Source organism: Helianthus annuus, chromosome 3 (genome assembly GCF_002127325.2).
Source record: "Helianthus annuus cultivar XRQ/B chromosome 3, HanXRQr2.0-SUNRISE, whole genome shotgun sequence".
Lineage (NCBI taxonomy): Eukaryota > Viridiplantae > Streptophyta > Magnoliopsida > Asterales > Asteraceae > Helianthus > Helianthus annuus.
This window is the reverse complement of record NC_035435.2, coordinates 106,765,247-106,787,854: the sequence shown is the minus strand read 5'-3', so window position 1 is coordinate 106,787,854 and position 22,608 is coordinate 106,765,247. Positions and strand designations below refer to the sequence as shown.

At 36.8% G+C, this 22,608-nt stretch overlaps 1 protein-coding gene across 1 annotated transcript; it reads right to left on the bottom strand.

Annotated features, from left to right (window-relative positions):
• Positions 1 to 409: 409 nt before the first annotated feature.
• LOC110929175 lies at positions 410 to 1,057 on the bottom strand. Its single transcript, XM_022172301.2, has one exon. The coding sequence runs from the start codon at positions 957 to 959 to the stop codon at positions 582 to 584; it is 378 nt and encodes a 125-aa protein (XP_022027993.1). The 5' UTR covers positions 960 to 1,057; the 3' UTR covers positions 410 to 581.
• Positions 1,058 to 22,608: the final 21,551 nt, after the last annotated feature.

Here is a 22,608-nt window from a genome sequence, read left to right as displayed (position 1 = left end):
TTCCACATACTTGTTCACTATCAGTTATAGGGATAAGCTCGGTACGGTTACCAATACCAAAAGTACCGGTACCAAAATTCGCCAAATATGGGTACCTGTACCAAAATTGTTTGGTACGGTACCAGATCCGGTACCAAATGCTCATCCCTAATCAGTAGGTCGTTTGTTGAAAAGGCAAAGATTATGGACCGATGTTGGCTTTTGGTACCTAATCGGCAATAGCTACGAAACCCTAGCCCTTTTAAAACCAAACTGTCAAAGGAACTGAAACCTAAATCTGTCATCTAGGATTAAAATTCGGTGATATTATCTATCAAACATTCAAACTTAATAAGTTATTGCTACAATGTTCAACAATAACTCAATTGAACTCATCAATTTAAAACCCTAGTTACCATAATTAACCAAATTTAACAAAGGCAAATCAATTCAACAGTAAATAGCTTCATTTATTATATCCCAAACCCTAACCCCCACAATTTTCACAACCAGAACTCATAATCTGATAGCAAACCACCACCACAAGCTAATCTACATCAAAATTCTTCTTCTCTTTTACAAATTATTCAACAAAACCATTACTACAAAACATCAATAACTGTCACTGAAGCATCAGAACTCAAACTACTCGAACCATGACTCAAATAACACATCGATCTAACCGCCATTAGCTTCTTCCGTTGCACACAACGAGGCGCATAAGATCTCGGCGTTAAAAACGGTAATTCACCGTCGCTAATTGTTGTTAAAGCTCCGGCAACTTCTCGCGATGGAGAAGAAGGAGGTGACGACGGTGTAACACGGTGGAGAGAGATCTGAGAGACCGGTGACCGGAGATGATGAGATCTGGCGATGATTTTGGAGTCACGGAGTTGAGCGAGTGCGCCGGGCTTGAGGAAGCGGAGGTAGTGGTGGTTGGAGTTGGTGGTGGTGGATTGGTGGCGGATGCGGCGGTTCATGGTGGTTGGTGAGGATAGGGTTAGAGAGAGAAAGTGGTGGTGGTTAGAGAGAGAGAGAGAGAGAGAGGGGGTTTCAGTGTGGGAAATGGGAGTGAGAGGCGGGATTTTAAGGAGAGAAGGGGCGGGAAGTGGAGGGAAAATTTGGGAAATCGGAAATGTTACGGGAAAGGGGATGTTTTGAAATGTGGATGTGTAGTATGGTTTTTGTGCAAAAAGAGTCCTTGTGGTTTTTGTGACTTTGAAGTCGACTATTTTGCATCATGATGATAATCATTTCTAGTTAGACAAATAACTCAATAAGGGTGGACCTGGTATAGAGCACATGATTGTAGTGTACAACTTAAGTGGGTTTAACAAGCCGTCTAATTCGAGTATCCTGTGCGCAGTGACGGATCTAGAAGAAAAGTTAAAGGGTAGCGCGGGCTAAAAAAGTTTGTTCAAGAGTAGTCGACACAATTATAATAATAATTACAACAATAAAAACAATAGTAATAACAAAAATACCTTCGCAAAAAAAATTCAAGATTGTTCGGGCACACTCTTGATGACATCCTTAAATACTCGTTCCATACATTGGTTGTCATGCCGTATGCTAGTTGATGAATTGTGTCCGTGTACTTTTGTAAAGAAGAGAATCCTATTTTACGTCTAGTATCTTTTTTTTGTTTAAAACTAGTATGGGGCCCGTGCTTCACGGCGCAGCCATAGAAGGGTGCTGGCGATGATGCATTTGTTACATGAGATATCAATCGGTTATTACAGACCATGTAAGCTTTAATCTAAACGGTTGTAAAAATAAGTAATAAACATGATTAAATAAACATGTCTAGAGTTAAAAGTTAGCTTTAACTATAATAAGTAAAATGAAAAAAAGAATTCAACTTTAAAAAAGACAAAAAAAGAAAAACAAATATTTGTTATAAATAAAAAATATCTTTATTAAACTTCAAGACCCGTATGATAACTCTATTAAAGTTTAAGAATTAATACATAAATCATTTATAGAAAAAAAAAATATTATTAAACTTCCGATAATAAATCTATTAAAGTTAGGCATATAAACTTAAATCATCTATAACAAAAAGAATTAAAGAATTATTAGAGTTCAAGGGCTATATGATAATTAGATTAAAGTTTAAGGTTAGAAACATAAATTAATAACTATAATACTGATTGATGGACCAATCATGAAATACTACTGTTCACATTGCAATACTACTGTTCACATTGCGTTTTGTTATTATATAGAATATTTATACTCGCTTTATATATCGTCGACAATTCTCAAAAAAAAAAAAAGTCGGTGGCTCATCCGGAAACGACGCCAAAAATGATGAACATCTTACAACAAATTTGCAGAAAAATAATTATTCACCAACACTACGTAGTTATTGTTTTGGTTAAAAATCTAATCAAGGATAATATAACCAAATCTGAAAAGTGAGGTAAAGTGCTAGATGATTAACGATGATGAAATGAATGTCTGACGAATAAGACAATCAAACAGAGATTTATACGAGGAAAAGCCCTTGATCACTAGTAGATCGCCGACACAAAAACCTCGGGTAGTGAAAACTCTCACTACCAACTATATTGCACAATCGAAAGTGATTACAACTTCGGATGTTGATCAAGTGTGTTACAACTAATTGCTAAAAGTGTTTCTGAGTTTTCTGGTACGTAATGTGTGTATGCGAGAGTGTCAATTATGCCTATTAACACTTGATCAACCCATTTTGAATAACAATAACAATTAAGTCCGAAAATCTTGCATGGCCACGTTCACTCAAATACCCAAAATATCCAAGCAGTCAAAACCAAAAATTTTGAACGGAAATTACGACCGAATTTAAACTTTTGTGCATTACTTTGAAAATTCAAGCGAAAGTTATAAGACATTCATTTAGACCCAAGATACAAACCTTCCATCACTAACAAAATTATAATACATAAGTTTTAAGACAATTTGATAACTAAATTTTCATTACATAATAACAACATGTTTTGACCCGTTTGCATATGCTAACTCCATAAAGCACGTGTAGAGCTAAGCGTGCGTGTGTTCGTTCCGAGCCAACATCCCACCTAAAACAAAGATGTACCTAGAACCACAAAGCGACATTAAATTTTTATAAAGCAACTAACAAGGAATTCAAACTTCCGACAATCATGATAACCATTTATGTAATCAATACAAAGCTTTCTCCGTTTTATGTATTTCCAGCGACACTCCCTTTCACTCAAAGCCTTCATTATTCGCTTGACCCGTTCGTACGAGTAAACATATACCACATTCTTTCTTTTCAACATTCTTATGTTGGTTGACCCGTTAATAACAAGTGAACACATTATACATTCTTTCATTTCAAACATTCTTATTTTGGTTGACCCATTTATAACGACTAAACACATTTTACATTCTTTCATTTCAACATTCTTATTTTGTTGACCCGTTTATAGCGAGTAAACGCATTCTACATTCTTTCAATTCAACACTCTAACTTGTCGCCACGCTTGGGACAGGCGATATACAGGCGGCTATGGCTCATAGCGTGACCCCGATACCGATTCCAGACTTGCCGCCACGCTCGGGACAGGATCCCCAGCTGTCTGGCACCGGTCAGGATCCACATCCGTCTGGCACCACTCAGGATCCTTTAGGATAGTTGTTACCTTCTTTTGTATTATGTCTTGTATATACAAATTTATTATATATTTAAATTTGCAGCTTTCAGTTTATTTCTATTGTCCTGTTTATTTACAATGTTTGGATATGTTTATTTACAATGTTTGGATATGCTGGTTTGGTTATGTATGATGTATAAAATAGTTATGACGCGTCACGATAAATAATGAGGAAAAATAAGATACGTTAACATATAAATATATAACTGACGTGTGCGGGTGTGTATATTGTTGGTGCATGCATCTGTCGTCTTCGTCTTATATCGAGTCTCGATTTACTACACTTGAAGCTGAAAGTTTGAAGCTGAAAGTTTGAAAAGGGTTTAGTTTGAAGCTGAAAGTTTGAAATGGGTTCCGTTTGAAAGGTGGCATGTCACTTTCAAACAGAAGGGTCATTACCTATATATACCCTTCAAACTTTCATCATTTGTAACTTTCCGGCTTGTGCAACGAAGTGCTGCCGAAGTGTTGTCAGGTTGTAAAACGTTACGAAATCAATCATACAACAGTTTAAAGAGTAAATCTAGCTGAATTGAATTCTACATGTCTGTTTCCGCCTTTCATTTAGAGATAAACTCTTCTGATCAACTCGTTCGGGTCTGAAAACGATCCTACAAGTGGTATCAGAGCTCAGGAAGAAGAGTTCTATACAATTCAGCTGCGATTTCTGTTTCTACACCTTTCTTTTTCGAAAATTACAAGTTTTCACGGTTAAAATCGGCTGAAACTTTCATAATGTGTGCGTAATTGTGTTTTGACCAATCCTTGAGAATTTCAGTTCAAAACTCGAAGTAAAAGTGGTAAAAAGGGCTTGAAAACTGGCGTCCGTTTGAACGAAGCAGCTGCATTCCGTTTGAAATCTTACCCTATCGTTTGAAAGAGGCCATTCCTTTTGAACTGTCGTTTGAATCTATCCATTCCGTTTGAAATTTGGACTATTCCGTTTGAAAGAGACCATTCCGTTTGAAGTCACCGTTTGAAACATCACTTTCATTTGAAAAATGATCTCTGTCGTTTGAAAAAGTCCACACCGTTTGAAGCTAGACCATATCGTTTGAAATTACATGGGTTTCGTTTGGAAAGCTAGCCATCCCGTTTGAAAACATCGACCATTTGAATAGTGTATCAAGTTCATCGAGTTGTGTAAAAAAAATAAAAAAAAACGAGGTTCAGTCATTGCATGTGAAATGAATATGTCGGCCCAATCTTTATTCAACAACAATTGATATTGTCGGTTTAGTAGAGTTGTCAGATCATTAAATTGTCAGCCCACTAATTGTCAAGGCCCAATCACAAAAAGGAATCAAAGAGTTGTGTCAGTTGGTAACATGTGTGATTCATTCAAAGTTTGCATGTAATTCTTTGAGATTGTCGATCAAGATCAAGTTGAAAAATTACTTGCTTATGTCATTCACATGAAACTACTGATGTCCTCGGTCCAATGCATGTTTGAAGGCCCAATCATAGTCTTTGTTTAGTGGGGTTTGCATTACTAATTGGGATCATTTTAAGTTGTCGGTTTAGTGGAGGTCCAATCAAAATTTAATTGAAAAATTGAAGTGTGGTTACCAGTTTGATTGTGTCAGTGTCACGTGGTTGTGTGCAAGGTATCAAAGGGTATGTGCGGCCCAATCACATTGTCCTAGTTGTTGGGTTAGTGGTTGCGGCCCAATCAAAGTATTTTTAAAGATAATATTGCCGGCAAAGTGAAGTGTGCTGTCATCGATCAAAGGCCCAAGTTTCAACATTATAAGTTCTCGGTCCAATTTAGCAAAAGTGAGGCATAATCGAATTGGTTTAAATAATTAGTGTGTCAGTTTGCATGTGGGATGTATTAAAAGTTGAATTGTTGTCTCAAGAAGGTTATCGGTCAAAAGAGTGAGTGTATTCTGACCAAAGATTTTCGGCCCAATCACTGACTTCATTTTCAAGTCAAACATTTTCAACAATATTTTCAAGCCCAAGTGAACTGCCAAAAGATCCGGCCCAAATCAGAAAGTTAAAGTTCTTAGATCTAAATCATTTTCAAGCCTAAGTGAACCTCATTATTTGTAATACATTGGAAGTCCATATTTCGTGGCCCATTCATTCAGCGATCATATTTCAACAATATTGGAACGAATCTGCAAATCTTTGACACAAGTCTTAGATTGTGTTTATTAACACACACTTTTACGTATTCGTTCCGTATAAACTGATCGGTTGTTTGTTTGTTTGTTTGTTTGTCAGGTATTATTGTACAAGGTGATTCAAGGTGATTTGTTTACTAGCTCATTTGAAAATTCAAAGTTTGTGATATTTCAAATACAGAAACATGGACAACGAGTTTTATAACGCCTTTGCTAGCCCGATCTCAATTACTCAGAATGCTTTGATTGACAATGAAACCGGGACGTCTCAAAAACCACCTAAACTCATGGATATTGATGATTATAACGTGTGGTCTGAACGATTTGGAAACTGGGTCGAAGCTTATCACTTGGATGCGTGGGAACACACTGAAGAACCATATGTTAGACCCACAACAAATGGTGTGCAACAAACAATTAGAGAAATGAGTACGGACGATAAAAAGAAATATCGAGACGAGAAATTGATGGTGAGTCTGCTTCAGCAAGCAATCAAGGAGGACATCTTGATATTGCTTCAACATGATGGAACTGCTTATTCAATATGGACAGAATTGGGAGCAAAATTTGTTGGAAGTGATGATATGCTCAAAAACAAAATGTCGCTTATGAAGAAAGAATTTGATTTACTCCGTGGTTTGAAATCTGAAAACACCAAGCAAATAGTTGATAGATATTGTAACTTGGTGAGAAATATGACAAAACTTGGTATTAAAAAGGATACTGATGAATTGATTGAAAAACTTGCAGATGCGCTACCTCATGAAACTTGGGGAACTTTTCTGATGATGCTAAGATCCAACAAAAAGGATTTTAAAAAGATGACACTGGGAGATTTCATCAAACACCTGGAAGCTCAAGAGATGGAGCAGAGGAAGATTGCCAGGATGAAGAACTACGATGGAGAACAAGATATCAGCTTGTATTACAAAGGTGGTGTCAACGAAAAGTCAAATTTTTCTCCAAAAGTCGAAACAGCTTACAGTGCAAAAGATTCTTCTGAAAAGAAATCATCCCAGGGATCAAGCAGCACACGATTTTCATCATTCGATCCAAACATTTCTGCAACAAAGAACGGAAGAAAACTTCAATGCAATATTGTATTAAATCTTGAAAGTGATCAAGATTATTCCGAAGAAGTTGCCAAAAATCAAATGTCTTTGTTGGGAATGGTTCTTGAGTCTTATAGTAGTTTTGTGGCCGGAAAGATCGGTAATCCAATGCTCACAAAAGAGGATTACGATCAAATTGATGCTGAGGAAATGGAATTGATGGACATTAAATGGTGCATGGCTAGTGTGATGCGACGAGCTGAAAAGTTTAAACAAATTACGGGAAGAGATGATTTCCGTGATGCAAATGTTTCAACTTTAGGCTTTGATAAATCTAAAGTGACGTGTTTTCGTTGCAGGGAAAAGGGGCATTTCAAGAGGGAGTGCAAAAACCGTGAAGCTACTGGAGCCCAAAATCCTTTCGGAAACAACGACTATCACAAAAAGGCGATTTATCATCAAGTCACACCACCAGCACAGCATCAGGCACAAACTGCTCACGGAAGAGATGTGATTGACGGGTCAAAAAGAGCATGTCTAAGCAAATATGAAAACTTTTCATGGGATAAATATATTCCAAAAAACAGCAAAGTGTGTTTGGCAGAACAAGAAGATGAAAAGTTGGCTGAAGGTTTCTGTTGGGACGAATTTTGCCCAGATCATGATCTCATGGCCAAAGAGATGTCCAACAACCTTTTCAATGCTCATGCTTTCATTGCTAATGCTTATGATTTGAAATGTGCAGAAAGAAGCAGAAAAGTCATAGAAGCTGCTGAAGCAAGACGAAGAAAGCTTGAAGAAGAGGAAGAAGAGGAAGAGAGATTAAAAGCTGAAGCTGTGGCTGAGAAAAAGAGAAGAGCTGAATTCTTACGATCAAACAGAACATCCAAAGAGATTCCTGAATTTGAAGTTAAAGTTGATGCAGAACCTGTCAAAGTTCCTGAAAAGTGCATGAATTGTGATTCTTTAATCAAGCAGAACAATGAGTTGTTGCACAACATAAACAGATTGAAAGAATCCTATGATACAATGAACAGAGAAATCAACAAATATACTGATTCAAATGGTGAACAAGCTGTGGCAATGAATACATTGAAGATAGCGTACCTGGGACAACTTGATGATGCAAATTTTCATATAAAGAAATGTGCTGATCTGGAGTTGGAGTTAGCAACACAAAAGATAGAAACTAAGAAAGTTAAAAAGTTATTAGAAAGTTACTCATGTTCTACTTTTGTTGTTGAAAGGATTTATCCGGTTGTGGAGAATTTGAAGACGTTTGAATAAAAGAAGACGTCCGAAGAAAAGAAATCTCTGACAAAAGACGAAGAAAAGGTGAAGACTTCTGGTAAGAAATCAAGTGTGGTCTACAATAGATGTCCGCCCCCGGTCGAAAATGGATATTCACCTCGAAATTCAAATTCTGAGAGAGTCGAAAAAGCAATAAACTTAAAATGGGAGTCTGGGCCATCGGATAACTTGCCAGAAAATATTGATGTTACATACACGTCATCCGACACTGATCATGAGTCAAAGTTGATAAAAAGTGTGGTCGATCAGGTGTTAGACAAAGATGACAGTGAGGAGTCAAACATGGAGTTCAAACCCGAGTCAAAATCTGAGTTCGACACGTCAAAGTCAACAGTCAAAAAGGACAAACGGGTTTATGACAAACAATTTTTGCTATCAAAATCTAATTTGCATGATGAATCATTCAAAGTGGCATATACTTTGAAAGATTCTGACAAATTATATTCTGATGATGCTTTTCCAATAAGAAGTGTCAGAGTTGAAATGATTCAAAGGGTTTTCAAAATAACAGAAATTAATATTTCTGAAATAAAAGAGTTAAATCTTATTGGAAAACCTAAACAATACACTTCAAGAGATCAACAAAGAATTAATAAGAAAATGGGTTACAATTGTGGTTATAGTTTCCAAAAGAAACCAAACCATAATCGTAATTTCAAAAAGAAAGGTCTTGGTTTTGTTCCACCGAAAAACTATAAAAATGAAAAAGTTTATAAACCAAAAACTGTGTTTGTTTCAGGGAAAACAACAGAAGCTGAGAAAGAACAATCATTCAGAAAGCAGACAAATCAGGAATTCCTTGCCAAGAAGCAAGAAGCGTTGAAGAAGAATGTTGTTCAGGAGAAGATAGAAACCAGAACCTGTTTTCAGTGCAAGATTGCTGGTCATGTTGCTAAGAATTGTCCGAAAACATTCAAACCAAAACAGGAAGTCTCTAGTAAATTGAAAGAGAAAGTTGTCGATAACACTGAACTTTCAACCCGAAAATTTACAGGCTTTGAAAATTCAATCTTTGAAAAGGGAGAATGTTTAAAGAGTGCTTTGAAAAGAAAAGAAAATGTAATAAATCAAAAATGGGTTGTGAAAGGTTCAGGTAACAAGTCTGGTGATGAATCTGATTCCACAAAATCAGAGGAGCCACGTGTTGAGAAAAAAAGTTGAAAGATCAGTTCCAACTATGAACGATGAAAATTTTCCACCGTTGTGTGCTGAAAATTTTATGAAGAAAGTTGGAAAAGTTGAAATTTCAAAATCAATTTTATTCTGACAAGAAGAAATTTGATGTTGAAAAGACTTTCAACGGAAATGTGAAACGTATCTTTGGACAAATGGTCAATGGTAGGGCAAAAAGTGTCAAAGACTTTTATGCTTCTAAACGACGTGTTCACAAATCTGTTGAAAGAAAAGATGATGAGATTATTACACCCAAGGAAGGTCAGGCTTGGGTGGATATATTTTTCAAAGAAAAAAAACCTGACTCGCCGGAGATCCCAAGTTGGTAATCGTGGATCATGAATCGGCATCATTCTTTATCATGTTTGAAAAATGTGTTTTTGAAAAGCAGGACTTGCCGGAACTCCCAGGTTTGTAAGCGTGGAGTAGGAATCGGCACCTTGAGAATTCAACCAACAGATGGTAATTGGTTGAAAAACAGGTTTGGGTTGTATGTTTGTGATTGTTATAAGTGGTTCAGAATGAGAACCAGGGTGTTCTTACAAGTGATTGATCAAGGTCATTAAGTTGAACTTGATGTAATCCATATTCAAGTGATTAAAAATAGGGATCAATTCATTATAAAAAGTAAAATACAAAGTGATGATCTTGCCCCAAATTTTACAAGTGGTAAAATCAACAAAACTTATTTTCCGGAAAAACCATTCTGATTAAAACAAACTTAAGTGTTTTAAAATCATTATGGGAAAATAGTTTGTTGTGAGGGGGAGTTCTGATTGTTTAAGCCAAACGGATGGAGAATTGAAACGATTTGATATCAGTTGTCATGTTATGTACAGTTTGTTTTCAATTTTCATTAGATGTATTTGAATTTTAGGGGGAGTAAGAAATTTTAGAAAATCCAAAAACATCAGAAAATTTGAAAAAGACAAAAACATGATAAAACTGAAAAATGAGTTTTTGTTGCATAAAAGAGGAAATGATAGTACATCAGTGGACTATCACAACACGCTAAAGATATGAAATGTTTAAATGTGATAAACAATCTTACTGCGGATGTGTCGGTAGATTTTTATACATTTAGTAAATTGAATTGAGATATAAACCTAAATTCAATCTTGCTTAATTCGTGGGTAACTATTCTTGGATATATGGGTAACCCCCGAAATCTTGTTTGAAAGGTCCCTCTTTCTGAAATACTAGGTCTTTATACTCAGTGATATCTGGGGTATTATTCCGGGACTTCTGCTGTATGGAAATACTGACCTGGTCCCTGAATAATACTTTCTGGAAAAAGCTTTGAAATATAAGATCACCCTCAGCAAGCTGATGAAACAATAAAATTGATAGTCGCTGCTGTTGTAATCAAAAGATCCTCTAAAGGGGACCCACCAAAAGTCGAAGCCGTCATCTCTCTGCGTATATGGAAGTATCGACCTGAGCTCTCACGGCCCTCGCACATAACCCCTTTACAGATATCATTTGTGGTATACTCACCTGTAAGACTGAACATTGGGATCTGGATACGGGAGTATATTCAAGTGGAGTGATACACAATTAAGTTCAAGTTTCTAAAACATTAATATTGTATCTCGAATCAATTGAAATTTGTGTGAAAATTTAAGTGGACCAATATACTGACAATCTAGGTAAATTGTTTAGAACTTAAAATGTAATCAAGCTTAACGGTGTTGGTGATATGTCTCAAAAACTGATATGATCTTCTTGCACGAACTCACAAAAATTTTGTTTGTAAATATTTCGTTTCTGCATTTATTTTTATAATAATCTTTGAAATGAAGAATATTATTTTTACAAAGTAAGTCATCAGAGTTTAAAAATGGTGTTGTTGAAAGAAATCTACCAGTAATTTCTAAATTTGTCAGGATAAAATTTTGGAAATTTATTTTTGGGTAGAGTTTATGCAGGTTGACCAGATTTCGATCCAGAGCAGGATGCGAGCCAGGACACGATCATGAGTTTAAGAATTCCAGACTACGATCCCGATTTAGCGAAAGGGGGAGTCTGAAAACATCGAGAGGGAGTCTGAAGATAGTAGAGCCAGATTCAGATCCTGAAGATTTCGAGAAAGAGTAAGAGATTGATTGAGGATGCTTTCAATGGAGAATCTTTGGAGAGTTCGAAAAGACTGATAAAGACTGAAGATGCGAAGACTCGACACTTAAGACTCGTCAACATCTGACGGGGAGTCTGTTGGTGCATGCATCTGTCGTCTTCGTCTTATATCGAGTCTTGATTTACTACACTTGAAGCTGAAAGTTTGAAGCTGAAAGTTTGAAGCTGAAAGTTTGAAGCTGAAAGTTTGAAAAGGGTTTAGTTTGAAGTTGAAAGTTTGAAATGGGTTCCGTTTGAAAGGTGGCATGACACTTTCAAACGGAAGGGTCATTACCTATATATACCCTTCAAACTTTCATCATTTGTAACTTTCCGGCTTGTGCAACGAAGTGCTGCCGAAGTGTTGTCAGGTTGTAAAACGTTACGAAATCAATCATACAACAGTTTAAAGAGTAAATCTAGCTGAATTGAATTCTACATGTCTGTTTCCGCCTTTCATTTAGAGATAAACTCTTCTAATCGACTCGTTTGGGTCTGAAAACGATCCTACATATATATTTTTAGATATATATTTTAGCTCTTTTTACTCGCCGATTCAAGTTTTAAATTTATAAAACACCACTCTACACACATGTTAGGGCAAGTGCACACATCGCGGATGTAGTATAGTGATGGCAAGATACCGAGGTCGTCCAAGGACACAAGAGCTTTTAATACCGGCTTATCATCAACGTCTAATCAAACCAAACTTTAAAGAAAAGATTTTAAAGCTATAAAAAGATAAACTGAAAAATATAAAAATAAAATAAAGGGAAGACAGATAGACAAGAAGGAATCACTTGGTTCCGACTCCTCTTTCATGTATCCTTTTGATGATTTCCGCACTTTGGGCATTTTAAGAGATTATCTTCGTTATAGTGGTAGGCCCTTCTTGTGAATGCGGCGTTACCCTCAACCTATTGGTCCGAGTCAGCAGAGATACAGCCCCGCAAGGTCTGATTATTGAAAGATAATTAAATAAGTTATTAATGTGAAAAGTGGTAGGCCCCCTTCCAGGCAGGGATCACCCTCAACCCTTTGGTCTGAGTATACAGTCCTCGCGGAGTTGCTTTAAAGTTTTAACAGTAGTTTATAGATAAGGGATTCAAGCCTTTGGCACTTCTCCCGTTGGGAGGTTGAGCCTATCCGACTCGTGAAGTGTTACTAAGCTTGAACCAGGTTCTCACAGGATCTATACACTGAACGAGACATAAAATTTACCCAACCACCCTTCTAACCCCCTTCCAAGCAATTAACGCACTTTATATAGACCGTAAAGACACTAATATGTGAATCAACAACATATGAAGAACGACTAGATAGATTTGCCTTCAATATAAAAAAACTAGTTATTAAAGTCATTAATACATACCCAATTAAAAAGTTGCCAAAGATTGGGAATCAAAAAAAGAAATACATAAAAGATTTGTCTTCACCAAGTGATGTCAGAGTTTAGCCAATCATGGCGTTTGTTTGACAAAGACTCTTACTATCAATCTTGGATCCCGAGACTACTACACACACTCTAAATGATGGAAGATGGATGATGGTGGTAGTGGTGGATGATGATGTTGTAGTGGTGGTAGAGTGGTGGCAAGTGAGACGGAAGTGGTTTACCAAGGGATGAGTTGAAATGAAACCAAGCACCCCTATTTATAGTTGAAAACAGACTGTCAACACGGCCTCGTGCCCACTTGACACAGCCCCGTGTTGGTCATTCTCTCTCTTCTTCATTAACTGCAGTGTCAGGTCCTGTACTAACACGGCCCTGTGTGTCAACGGTATGGCCCCGTGCCCATTGTACTTGCTTGTACTTGCTGTACTATCCATGATTCTGCAAATCTGGGAGTTGACCACGACCCCGTGTTGAGTTGACATGGCCCCGTGTTGGTTTGTCTTTTCCTGTTGTCTTTTTCTGTAGGGAATCTGGAAATGGGCACAACCCCGTGCTGAACTGGCACAACCCCGTGCTGAGCTGGCACAACCCCATGCTGGGCTGGCACAACCCCATGTCAGCCTTATGACTTGTTGTTTTTGGTCTTGGGGAGAAGCTCGGAGGGTCGGTATTGTGACAACCCTCACCAAACCACGTATCCGTACGAATTAATTAATATTTAATTACTGCTAGTTACTGTGCTTGCTTACAATTGTGGTTAAACTATAACGTGATTTCTGATACATACATATACTTGCATCATACCTTATTGCTGTCACTCCATTTATTTACACAGAACTATAGTGACAAACTTGATGCACAAAAGCACAGTAGCACCATGAACGGATAACCCAGTAAACGTGCTGACATAGCCAACACCAGACAGACACTGTCTCTAAGGCTAGTATGAGCCGAGAATAGATCACTACACTAGTAGGGAGTGTAGAGAAGTGAGGATTGTAGAACTGCGTCACTAGGTATTAGTTATAGTGACCGGATGTGCCTAAAACATGTTTTAAACACAAACATCTGCACTTTAATACAAAAATTCAGCTTTTAAGCTAACTGGTAAAGTGCAAAAACATGGGAAAATAATACTAGACACTTTCCAAAGTGTGGGGAATTCACTGTGTCACTAAAAATAATATTAAAGACACTTTAAAGCTTTGTTTGACACTTTAACGGATCAGTATCCAACCGAACAACCGGACTTTACCCGGAACATAAAAATATTGACAATGACATTGTTTTTCCTTTTCTGAGCCAGTTAGGGTCCCCGAATACCCTAACACCCGTTATAACACATAACACACTAGTAACTAGTTTAATCACCTAACTAAACTCACTAACACCTAACTATCAAGTTGAAATTAAACCAACTACCCACCCCCCCCTGACCGAATCGGTCCCCTATGTGGGACACACCCATCACATTTTTGATTATTTTATTGAAGTTGCTTAATATCTTCATGACATATTATTTAGTGGATAATACTCTAAAAAGGTCTATAAGTAAGACCATAGGATCACCATCTCATTTGTGTCAACACTTAACAAAGTTACTCTCTCTCCCTCTTGCCAATATTCTCGGCCGAACACCACTAGCATCACCCCACCATCTTCAAGCTTTGATCTTGCCATTCCACTTACATACAAAGGTGAAAGAGTTCATACAAGGAGGCTCGGTGCTTACGGAATCACAAGGACCTCTCTACATCGCTTTTATCCACCTAGTTTTCGCTTTGATTCTTCCCTAGCCTTGAGCTAGTTGTAAGTGATTCTAAACACCCTCTTGATCTTGTCTAAGGTGGTTAATAAGAGATTTGACGGGTAAAAATCATGAACACTTAAGATCAAAACTTAAAGTCTTGTAAGAAAGATGAACAAGGTGGTTAAAGAGTAAATAATGGTGTAAAACTCATGAATCTTGTTTAGTTATGGTTATTTCATGTTGTTGATTGCTAGTAGTGGAACAGATTGTCATCTAACCACGCTAGATCATGTTCATGGAACATGAACTAGCATTATGTTAAGTAGGAAAGTTACAAGATGATGAACCCTTTCATACATAAACATGAACTTGTGTAAAAATAGTTTTTCTTGTAAAATGGAGTTCTAAACTAGTAGATCTAAAGATCTACAAGTGGTATTTTCGAAGAACCAAGTGTAAGATGAAACCACGTTTAAAAGCCGGATCTTTCATGAAACAAAAGTAATTTGTGAACAAACAAGTGTGTAGACACTTGTGTAACGAAAGGATTTAACAAAGAAATGTTTTCGTAATTTTGACTAAGAAGTTGTAAAGTTACGTCTTCTTTGAAAATAAAGTTTTCAAGAAACCGAGTTTATTTTTAAAGATAGAAAGATCTACTAAAAATATTGGAAAGTTACTACATACTTTTACACAACTTACAAGTTCATGTGTTTGCGATTTATGCTTGTTTTGACTAGTTCGATGTTTGAATATTGTTTGTTGTTGATGGGAAAATTGTTGATTGAATTTTGAAAAGAAAATGATACGCTTGTAAGCGTGGCCACCTCCAGTTACAGAGGAAACTCTGGCGAATTTTTTCCAGAAAATAAACACTTAGAGAACTTTCATGACAAGTGCTTAAAATATATTTTTAACTTATTTTTCCAAATAAAAATTCGCCATGAATTTTTATTACAAAATAACCAAGTGTCGGAGGTGGATTTTCATAAATAAAACTTGTTAAAGATATATTTAGAATATATATTTTTTTCATAGTAACACTTGTGTGAATTTTACGATTATTTTGCGAACTACGTAAATATCATTTTTAGGGTAAAACTAATATTACTGGAGTACACTGAACAGTAACGACTCCAAAATAATACTAACGCCCTCACAATAAATATTTAAGTTACACCGGTATTATTATTACCACACGAACCTTAAAATGTAACTTATGTATTTTCAGAAAATACTCTTAATTGCGTATTTTGATAAAAGTATTATTTTGGAAAATTGTATGGAATAAAATATAATATTTTTGGGAAAAATATTTATATTTTGGAAGTAGAATATTTTTGAAAAATAAAATAAAATATATTTTATTAAGTGAGACTTAATAATATATTTCTGGAATTATAAGAAAACGCACATGTATTAAACCCCCATCCTTGGGAAGGAATACAATTAATACATAATTACGAAATGTAAATACGAAATAGTTGTCTAACTATTTCCCAAAAACGTTAAACCTTAAGCCAAGGCACGACCGTCCGTCTAATAGAAGTTAGTACGTGTAGGTCGTCACGCAGCAGGTTGACTGGGAGATTACTATTTTGAGACGCACTTCAGTGAGTTCATGTCCACCTTTTCTCTTAACTGTTTTCAGTTTTTATTCTCCGGGGGTGAAATACATGTTACTATGATTACGAATACTTTTTACATGGTATGGTTAGCGTAAGGAGGGTTACTACTTAGATCATGTGAGTGGGTAGGCGGGAACTGGAGGCCATTAATCCTCATGGTAGGACCGAGGGTCTTTAGCGGTAGATCTATCTGGGTGTAGCGAGCCCAGCTTCAGGCCCAACAGTACAGACCTCGGGATGACTTGGTACCCGACGCAAAAATCTGCTAGATTTGAGTCTTCCTACTGCACTTCACACATATCAATGGCCTTGCAAACCATTGGTGATCTCTTTATTTCCTTATTTGCTACATACTAGGGATTTTCATATTACAAAGGTTTTACATACTCACTTACACATGAACTCGCTCAACATTTTTGTTGATTTTTCCAACTTACATGTATTTCAGGGAATTAAGGATCTGGCACGGTATGCTACGTTTCCACGCTGCGTAAGAGTTATGAGGTCATCCAAGTTTAGGGGATGTGGCTTTTACCTGGACGAGTCACAGTCCTTAAACTACGTCTGTTTCATGTTTGTGGTTATGTCTTATGAACAATGTTTTTATTTTGTCTTGTTGTAATTCCGTTGCATATGTCAACGTTTTAAAACAATGTTGTGGTACTTTTATTTTAAAACTTAAATCAATGGATGATCTGCATGGTTTTACTTTCATTTAGCTTTGTTGTGATTAAGCTATGGTATTAAGAAGTCACACCAAATTAACCCACGCTTTCGCAAAGCCAGGGTGTGAGAGGTATGAAGTGTCAACTTCTCTTCGTTTGTATTTATGTTGGTTTTTGTCATTATTTTGCTTCTTTTGTGCATTTAATCTCTTTTGACCCGAAACATGCTTTTTCCAACATTACTACCGAAAAAGAGTTGATTTTACGATGTATTTGATATAATTTATATGTTGCATTTTACGCATATTAATAACATTATACAAAACATATAAAAACAAAAAATAAACAACAACACACACCAATAAACACACCCAAAACACCAACTTTCATCTCAAAAAAACTGGGGTATAATACGGATCGTATAGGCCTATACGATCCCTATTATGTCGAGGCAAAAGGTAGACAAAGACTGACCCTGTCAGTCTGTCATGTTCCAAAACCCTAACCTATACGGATTGTATAGGCCTATACGATCTATATTGAAATGTCAAAATGTGGGGATAAATTCCCTGATGTGCGAATAGAATCCCCCTATAATCACACACATCGGTTATTGTGTAGCTACATTGCAAATGGGTCGGGTATGATTAACGTGATTGGTGCCTGAAGATTGAAGGAAAACGGACAGTAAGCTGCCCGTGAATGATTAAAACTAAACTTGGATTTAAAGCATTAAGCATACACGGTGTGGGCGTGGAAATCTGATGTGGCCGCGTGGAAGCCAGTCTGCTCCGAGCACACTACCCTAGGAACGACGTTGAGGCCAACGTTGTTGATGGGGCGAGAAGAATTCCACCGGCGTGGAGAGCAAAGTGTTAGACGATGTGGCCGCGTGGTATTGGTTGTTTATAACTAGCGATTGAACGACTAGTTTGACTAAAAAACTTATTTAAACTAACCTATATATTCAAATCTTTTAACCCAAATATTTCAAAAACACACAACGAATCGACCCATTTCTCTCTACTCAAATATATATTCATTCTTAATTACATCATTTAAAAAAATAGAAGGCTCTAGCTCGTTATCTTTATTGTCTTCGTCATCGTCCTCACTTGAGAAGTATCTTTTATTCTCATCAGAGGACGTGGGACCGACTCTAATAATTTCATCTGTTCAGAAAGTGGTTAAAACTACATTGGAAGACGGAGGGTGCTCTTCAGAACCCAAGAGGAGGAAATATATAGTACACGATCGAATCAGCGCACATGATTCATTGGTATTTTGCAGAAAAGATGACACATTTTTGAGGATACCATGTAGGATTATGGAAAAACCTAGAATTCGAAATGTGATGTTCGTGTGCATTATTTTACATAACATGATTTTGGAGGATGAAGGACGCATAATTTTCGAGTACTATGAGGAGGGGAGTCAACCAAATACTGTAGAAATAAGTGATAAAGAGAAAGAAGCGAACTCAAATGAAATTTATGACAATGTAACTTATCACAACATTCGAGTGGATGGTTGAACTCATGTGTAGCGTTCCACGAAACAACCTTGACAAAGACGATGATTAACAATTTATGTATTTTTTTTAGGTTTAAGTAATTTTAATTTTAAGTTTATGTATTTTTTTTTAATTTATGGTATTCATCTAATTAATATTAATATTTTTATTTAAATTTAATAGAATTCTTTTATTTTTTAAATAAATACATAAAATGTATGCCACGTGTTGCACCACAGAGCCTTTCACGCCCCGTCCCACCCCCCTTTTTGCACCATGCCACTTTTTTGACACTTGCTGACGTGGCTGTCACATGTCGCATATCGTCCCCTTTTCAAGCCCCTCCATCCCGTATGGTCTTATAAGCAAATCAACAAGAAACTACGTCGGTGTCTTTCGTTTAATTTTTTATTTCATTTCTTTTATTTGTTTCAAGGTAAACATCGAATCAAACTCGATGTCTAGCTAGCACAACAACAAGAATCAACATCAGTGCCTTTCATGATCAAGAATTTTACATCACCACTAATACCATAACATGATATGAATTATCTAATGTAGCATCTTGAATCTTTTTTTTAAACATAATTTTACATCTAAAAATTGTAAATAAGAAATACATTGTTGGATTGCCCTGTCCAAATATCGATATTCAATACTTCCAATAAGATATGATCCAAAGAGTTAAATTTTAGACAATGAACGAGAAGAATATCTAAAGAATTTAATATTCTAACATGGAAAAGTGCGAATCCAAAGTAAATATTGGTTGAATAACTTATCCAAATTAGAGGTTTATTTTGTGAATATTTAAACTGGAAGGGTTGTTATTAATGAGTTAATTTGATTACAAGCTAATTAATTAATTATTCAATGATAATAATTACTTAAAGATATTAATTATATTTATTTATTTAACTCTCAAATTGTTGCTAGATATAATTAAAAAGATTGTAATAATTACAAATCTAAATTATATTATTATTTTAGAAAATAAATAGAATAAAAGCCAGACTTATTTCCTAAGTAGAAGAGGCACATAAAAGGGAGCTATCATTAGTTGAAAAGTTACACCAAACTCTCAACCCTCTCTTTGCGCCTCCTCACTATCATCCTTCCCCTCCAACGTATCACCGACCACTATATCGCTGTCGTCGGGGACCACCATACCCCCGACGTCGCAACCGCGAACCGGGTCGTCACCTAGAATAATTGGTAGTAACCGGTTTTCCAAGAGGAGTTTGATCAAGTTGAATTCAAATGTGTTCAGGTTCTCAGGTTGTTTCGTGTTGGTGAATCGGTTCATTGATGTGTTAAAAGTTGGTTAGCTGTGTTTTGTGAAAATGTATATTTCATCTAATACCCAGTTGTTCGAGTTATTTGGTTCTATATGGTTTTGTATCTAGACTTCTTGTGAGTGATCCAAAGTCTGGTTTAGATTTGTTCATATACACACTTCCACTTTATCAAAATTTTAAAACATGTATATGAATCCCAAAATACATAACACAGATTGACCATATGCCCTCAACTCCCTGAGGTTTTGTAGCCTCGCCACCCAAACGTGTAGTCCTAGCCGGAGATAAACCAACCCAAACAATTAACCTATACTTGGAATAAATCCCATGTTACAAAATAAACGAACCTAAACAATTAACCTACTTAGAATAAAACCATTGTTACAAAATCAATGGAGATAAACGAACCTGGTTTGGAGATTTCAAAAGAGTCTGTTGGAGATAGGTTAGGTAATATTTAGGTGTTAAAAGTTATTTATAAATAACGAGTTGTGTGGCCATGTACCACTATGGCATTATGCCACTTATGTGATCTATATTTCCTAAAATTAGGGACGAGCATTTAGTACTGGGTAACAGTACAGTACCCTACCGATAATTTTCGGTACCGATACCCGTGTTTTGGGATCGGTTCGGTACAGTACCCCGGTATTTTGATTGATTTACCGATATCGTGCTAATTATTTTTGATACCGGTATCTGTACACATTTTTCTTGTTTATCTGGACCAATACTTTTGGTATCAGTACAGGTCCCATACCTTGCTCATCCCTACCTAAATTAGTTACACGGGCTATATTAATTAGTACGTATTAAAATCTAATTACATTAGGAATACTTAAATTTAGTAACTACGTAATGTTAGACTACTCGGAATGGGGACTAAAGTGGCGTGGGAGCTCCCTCCACACTAGGAACAACGCCCCGTCAAGGGGCTTGAAGGTGGCATGGGGCGGGTGGCTTGAGAATTCGTACACGTGTGGGGGCAAAGGTGGATGCGAGGTGTCACGATGTAGTTGGTTGTTGTTTGGTTGGTTTGATTTTAATTGTTTAGTTTTTTAAAGCCCACTTGAACGCCCAAGCCCGTGACAAACATGTATCGCGCCACACTCCCTTTAAGTCCTTTCGACTCCAAGTACTCTTATTTTTATCCCATAAACAAACAAACTTTTCATTGCAATTAAAACCAAAGAATTTGAACTTAACAAAAAAAAATTACACACAAATAATTCCAAATGAGAGTTTCAAAACACGCCTATGAAAGAAACAAAACAATCACACGAAAACCATTTCTTACACTAGAATTTTGATTGTAGCTGCTCCACCACACTTTTATCCACTTGGAATGCCATGGCTAAAATATCCCCTGGAATTGGAGGATTAGCACCAAAAACAGCATTTGCAATTGTTATGGCACCAGGGTTTTTGACTGTTCAATGCAGCAATAGCCACTGGACTATTGTCATTTTCCCCTTTTCTTTCTTATACGCCACTACGTATAAGGCAACATCTGCAGAAGGAAAACCGATTACAAACAGTTTCACATAATACAAGAAAACGCTTTCATGACTTACTAGTTTTGTCTTCTACATACATCGGTTTGTCACGACGATCTGCTCTCCAAAAAAGACTCATTTTGGTAGCAACCAAAGCCCTTTCAGGTAATTGAATAGAAGGAATCTCTTAATATCTTGATACCAGATTTCAGTCACCGGAGCGTCCAAGTTTTCCGGTTGAATTTCCTCTGCACCCCGGAACTCCATCTTCACCGGTATCACTCCTGAATTAATAAAAAAGAATTTTGATTTCCACTCATGGAATGATTTTGGAGGGGTAAGAAGGATCTTTTTCACTGAAGGACGTTGCATAAACGAGTAAAACCCCTGTGAACAGTGCAACTGGTAGAAAACTCGAAATCGCTCAACCAATGGTGCAATATCCATGGACTGACAAAGAAATTCAAAGTGTCGTATTCGAACCATCCCCATAGGATGTTGTTGATGCAACAAATACAAGACCAAGGGTAGTAGCTGGGTTGGTTAGGCAAAAGGGTTGAAGGGTTCAGCTTTGCCTAACGCAGGTCGTGGGGTCCCCCCACGTTTGCAAGACGTGGAAGGAGGTTTACTAGTTTATTGTTGTTATTTGCTGAAGATCCTTCTCTGAAATGTACTCAGATTCGGAAGTGGTAGCAAATGGAATGTGTGTGGTGGATGTGAAAAGAAGTGACTTGTATGTAAGCAAGTACTCCACATGAATGACCAGAGATTAGAGAATCAGAGCTGGCCAGGAGATGTTTTCTGAAGTAAATGAAGTGTCAATTTATAAGAGAAGACATCTCCCGAAGTAGAATGTATTAGACCAGTAACCTTGCTTGTAGTGGAGGGTTTCCCCTTTCGGGGGTTAAAGGCTTTTGACCCCTGGATAATAGCGTGCATTGTGCAGACCTGCTTTGCTTTTGCGGCTATGGGTTGGTGAAGCGATCTCTGGATGTGACTGGCCACTGTTTCCGCCTCGCTTTTCCCATCTCACAGCTTTTCAACCATTGAACCATTTAACCATTTGAGCATTTACATATTTAGTCATTTTATTTAGTCTTGGGCTACCCCCGTCATCAGCCCCCCAAGTCAGAGGTTTTTGGGTAATGAGCTCAAAGACTTCTGACTTTTATGCATGTATTTTATTGCCTGAAGGTTTCGAGGGTTCGTTGCTTGAAGGCTTGAAAGGTTGAAGGCAGTTAATATTTGAATTTGAATTTTAAATAACTGACAATTGATTTGATTGATGTATGGCAGTTGATAGGGTGGTGGTTTTGCAGAAGTTACTGTTTGCCATTATTACCCCTATTGCAGGTTTACATTTATTTTATATTTGCAAATCCTATCCATTTAATTCATAATTTTTCCAAGTTTCTGCCATTTCCTTCCTTCTCTAAGG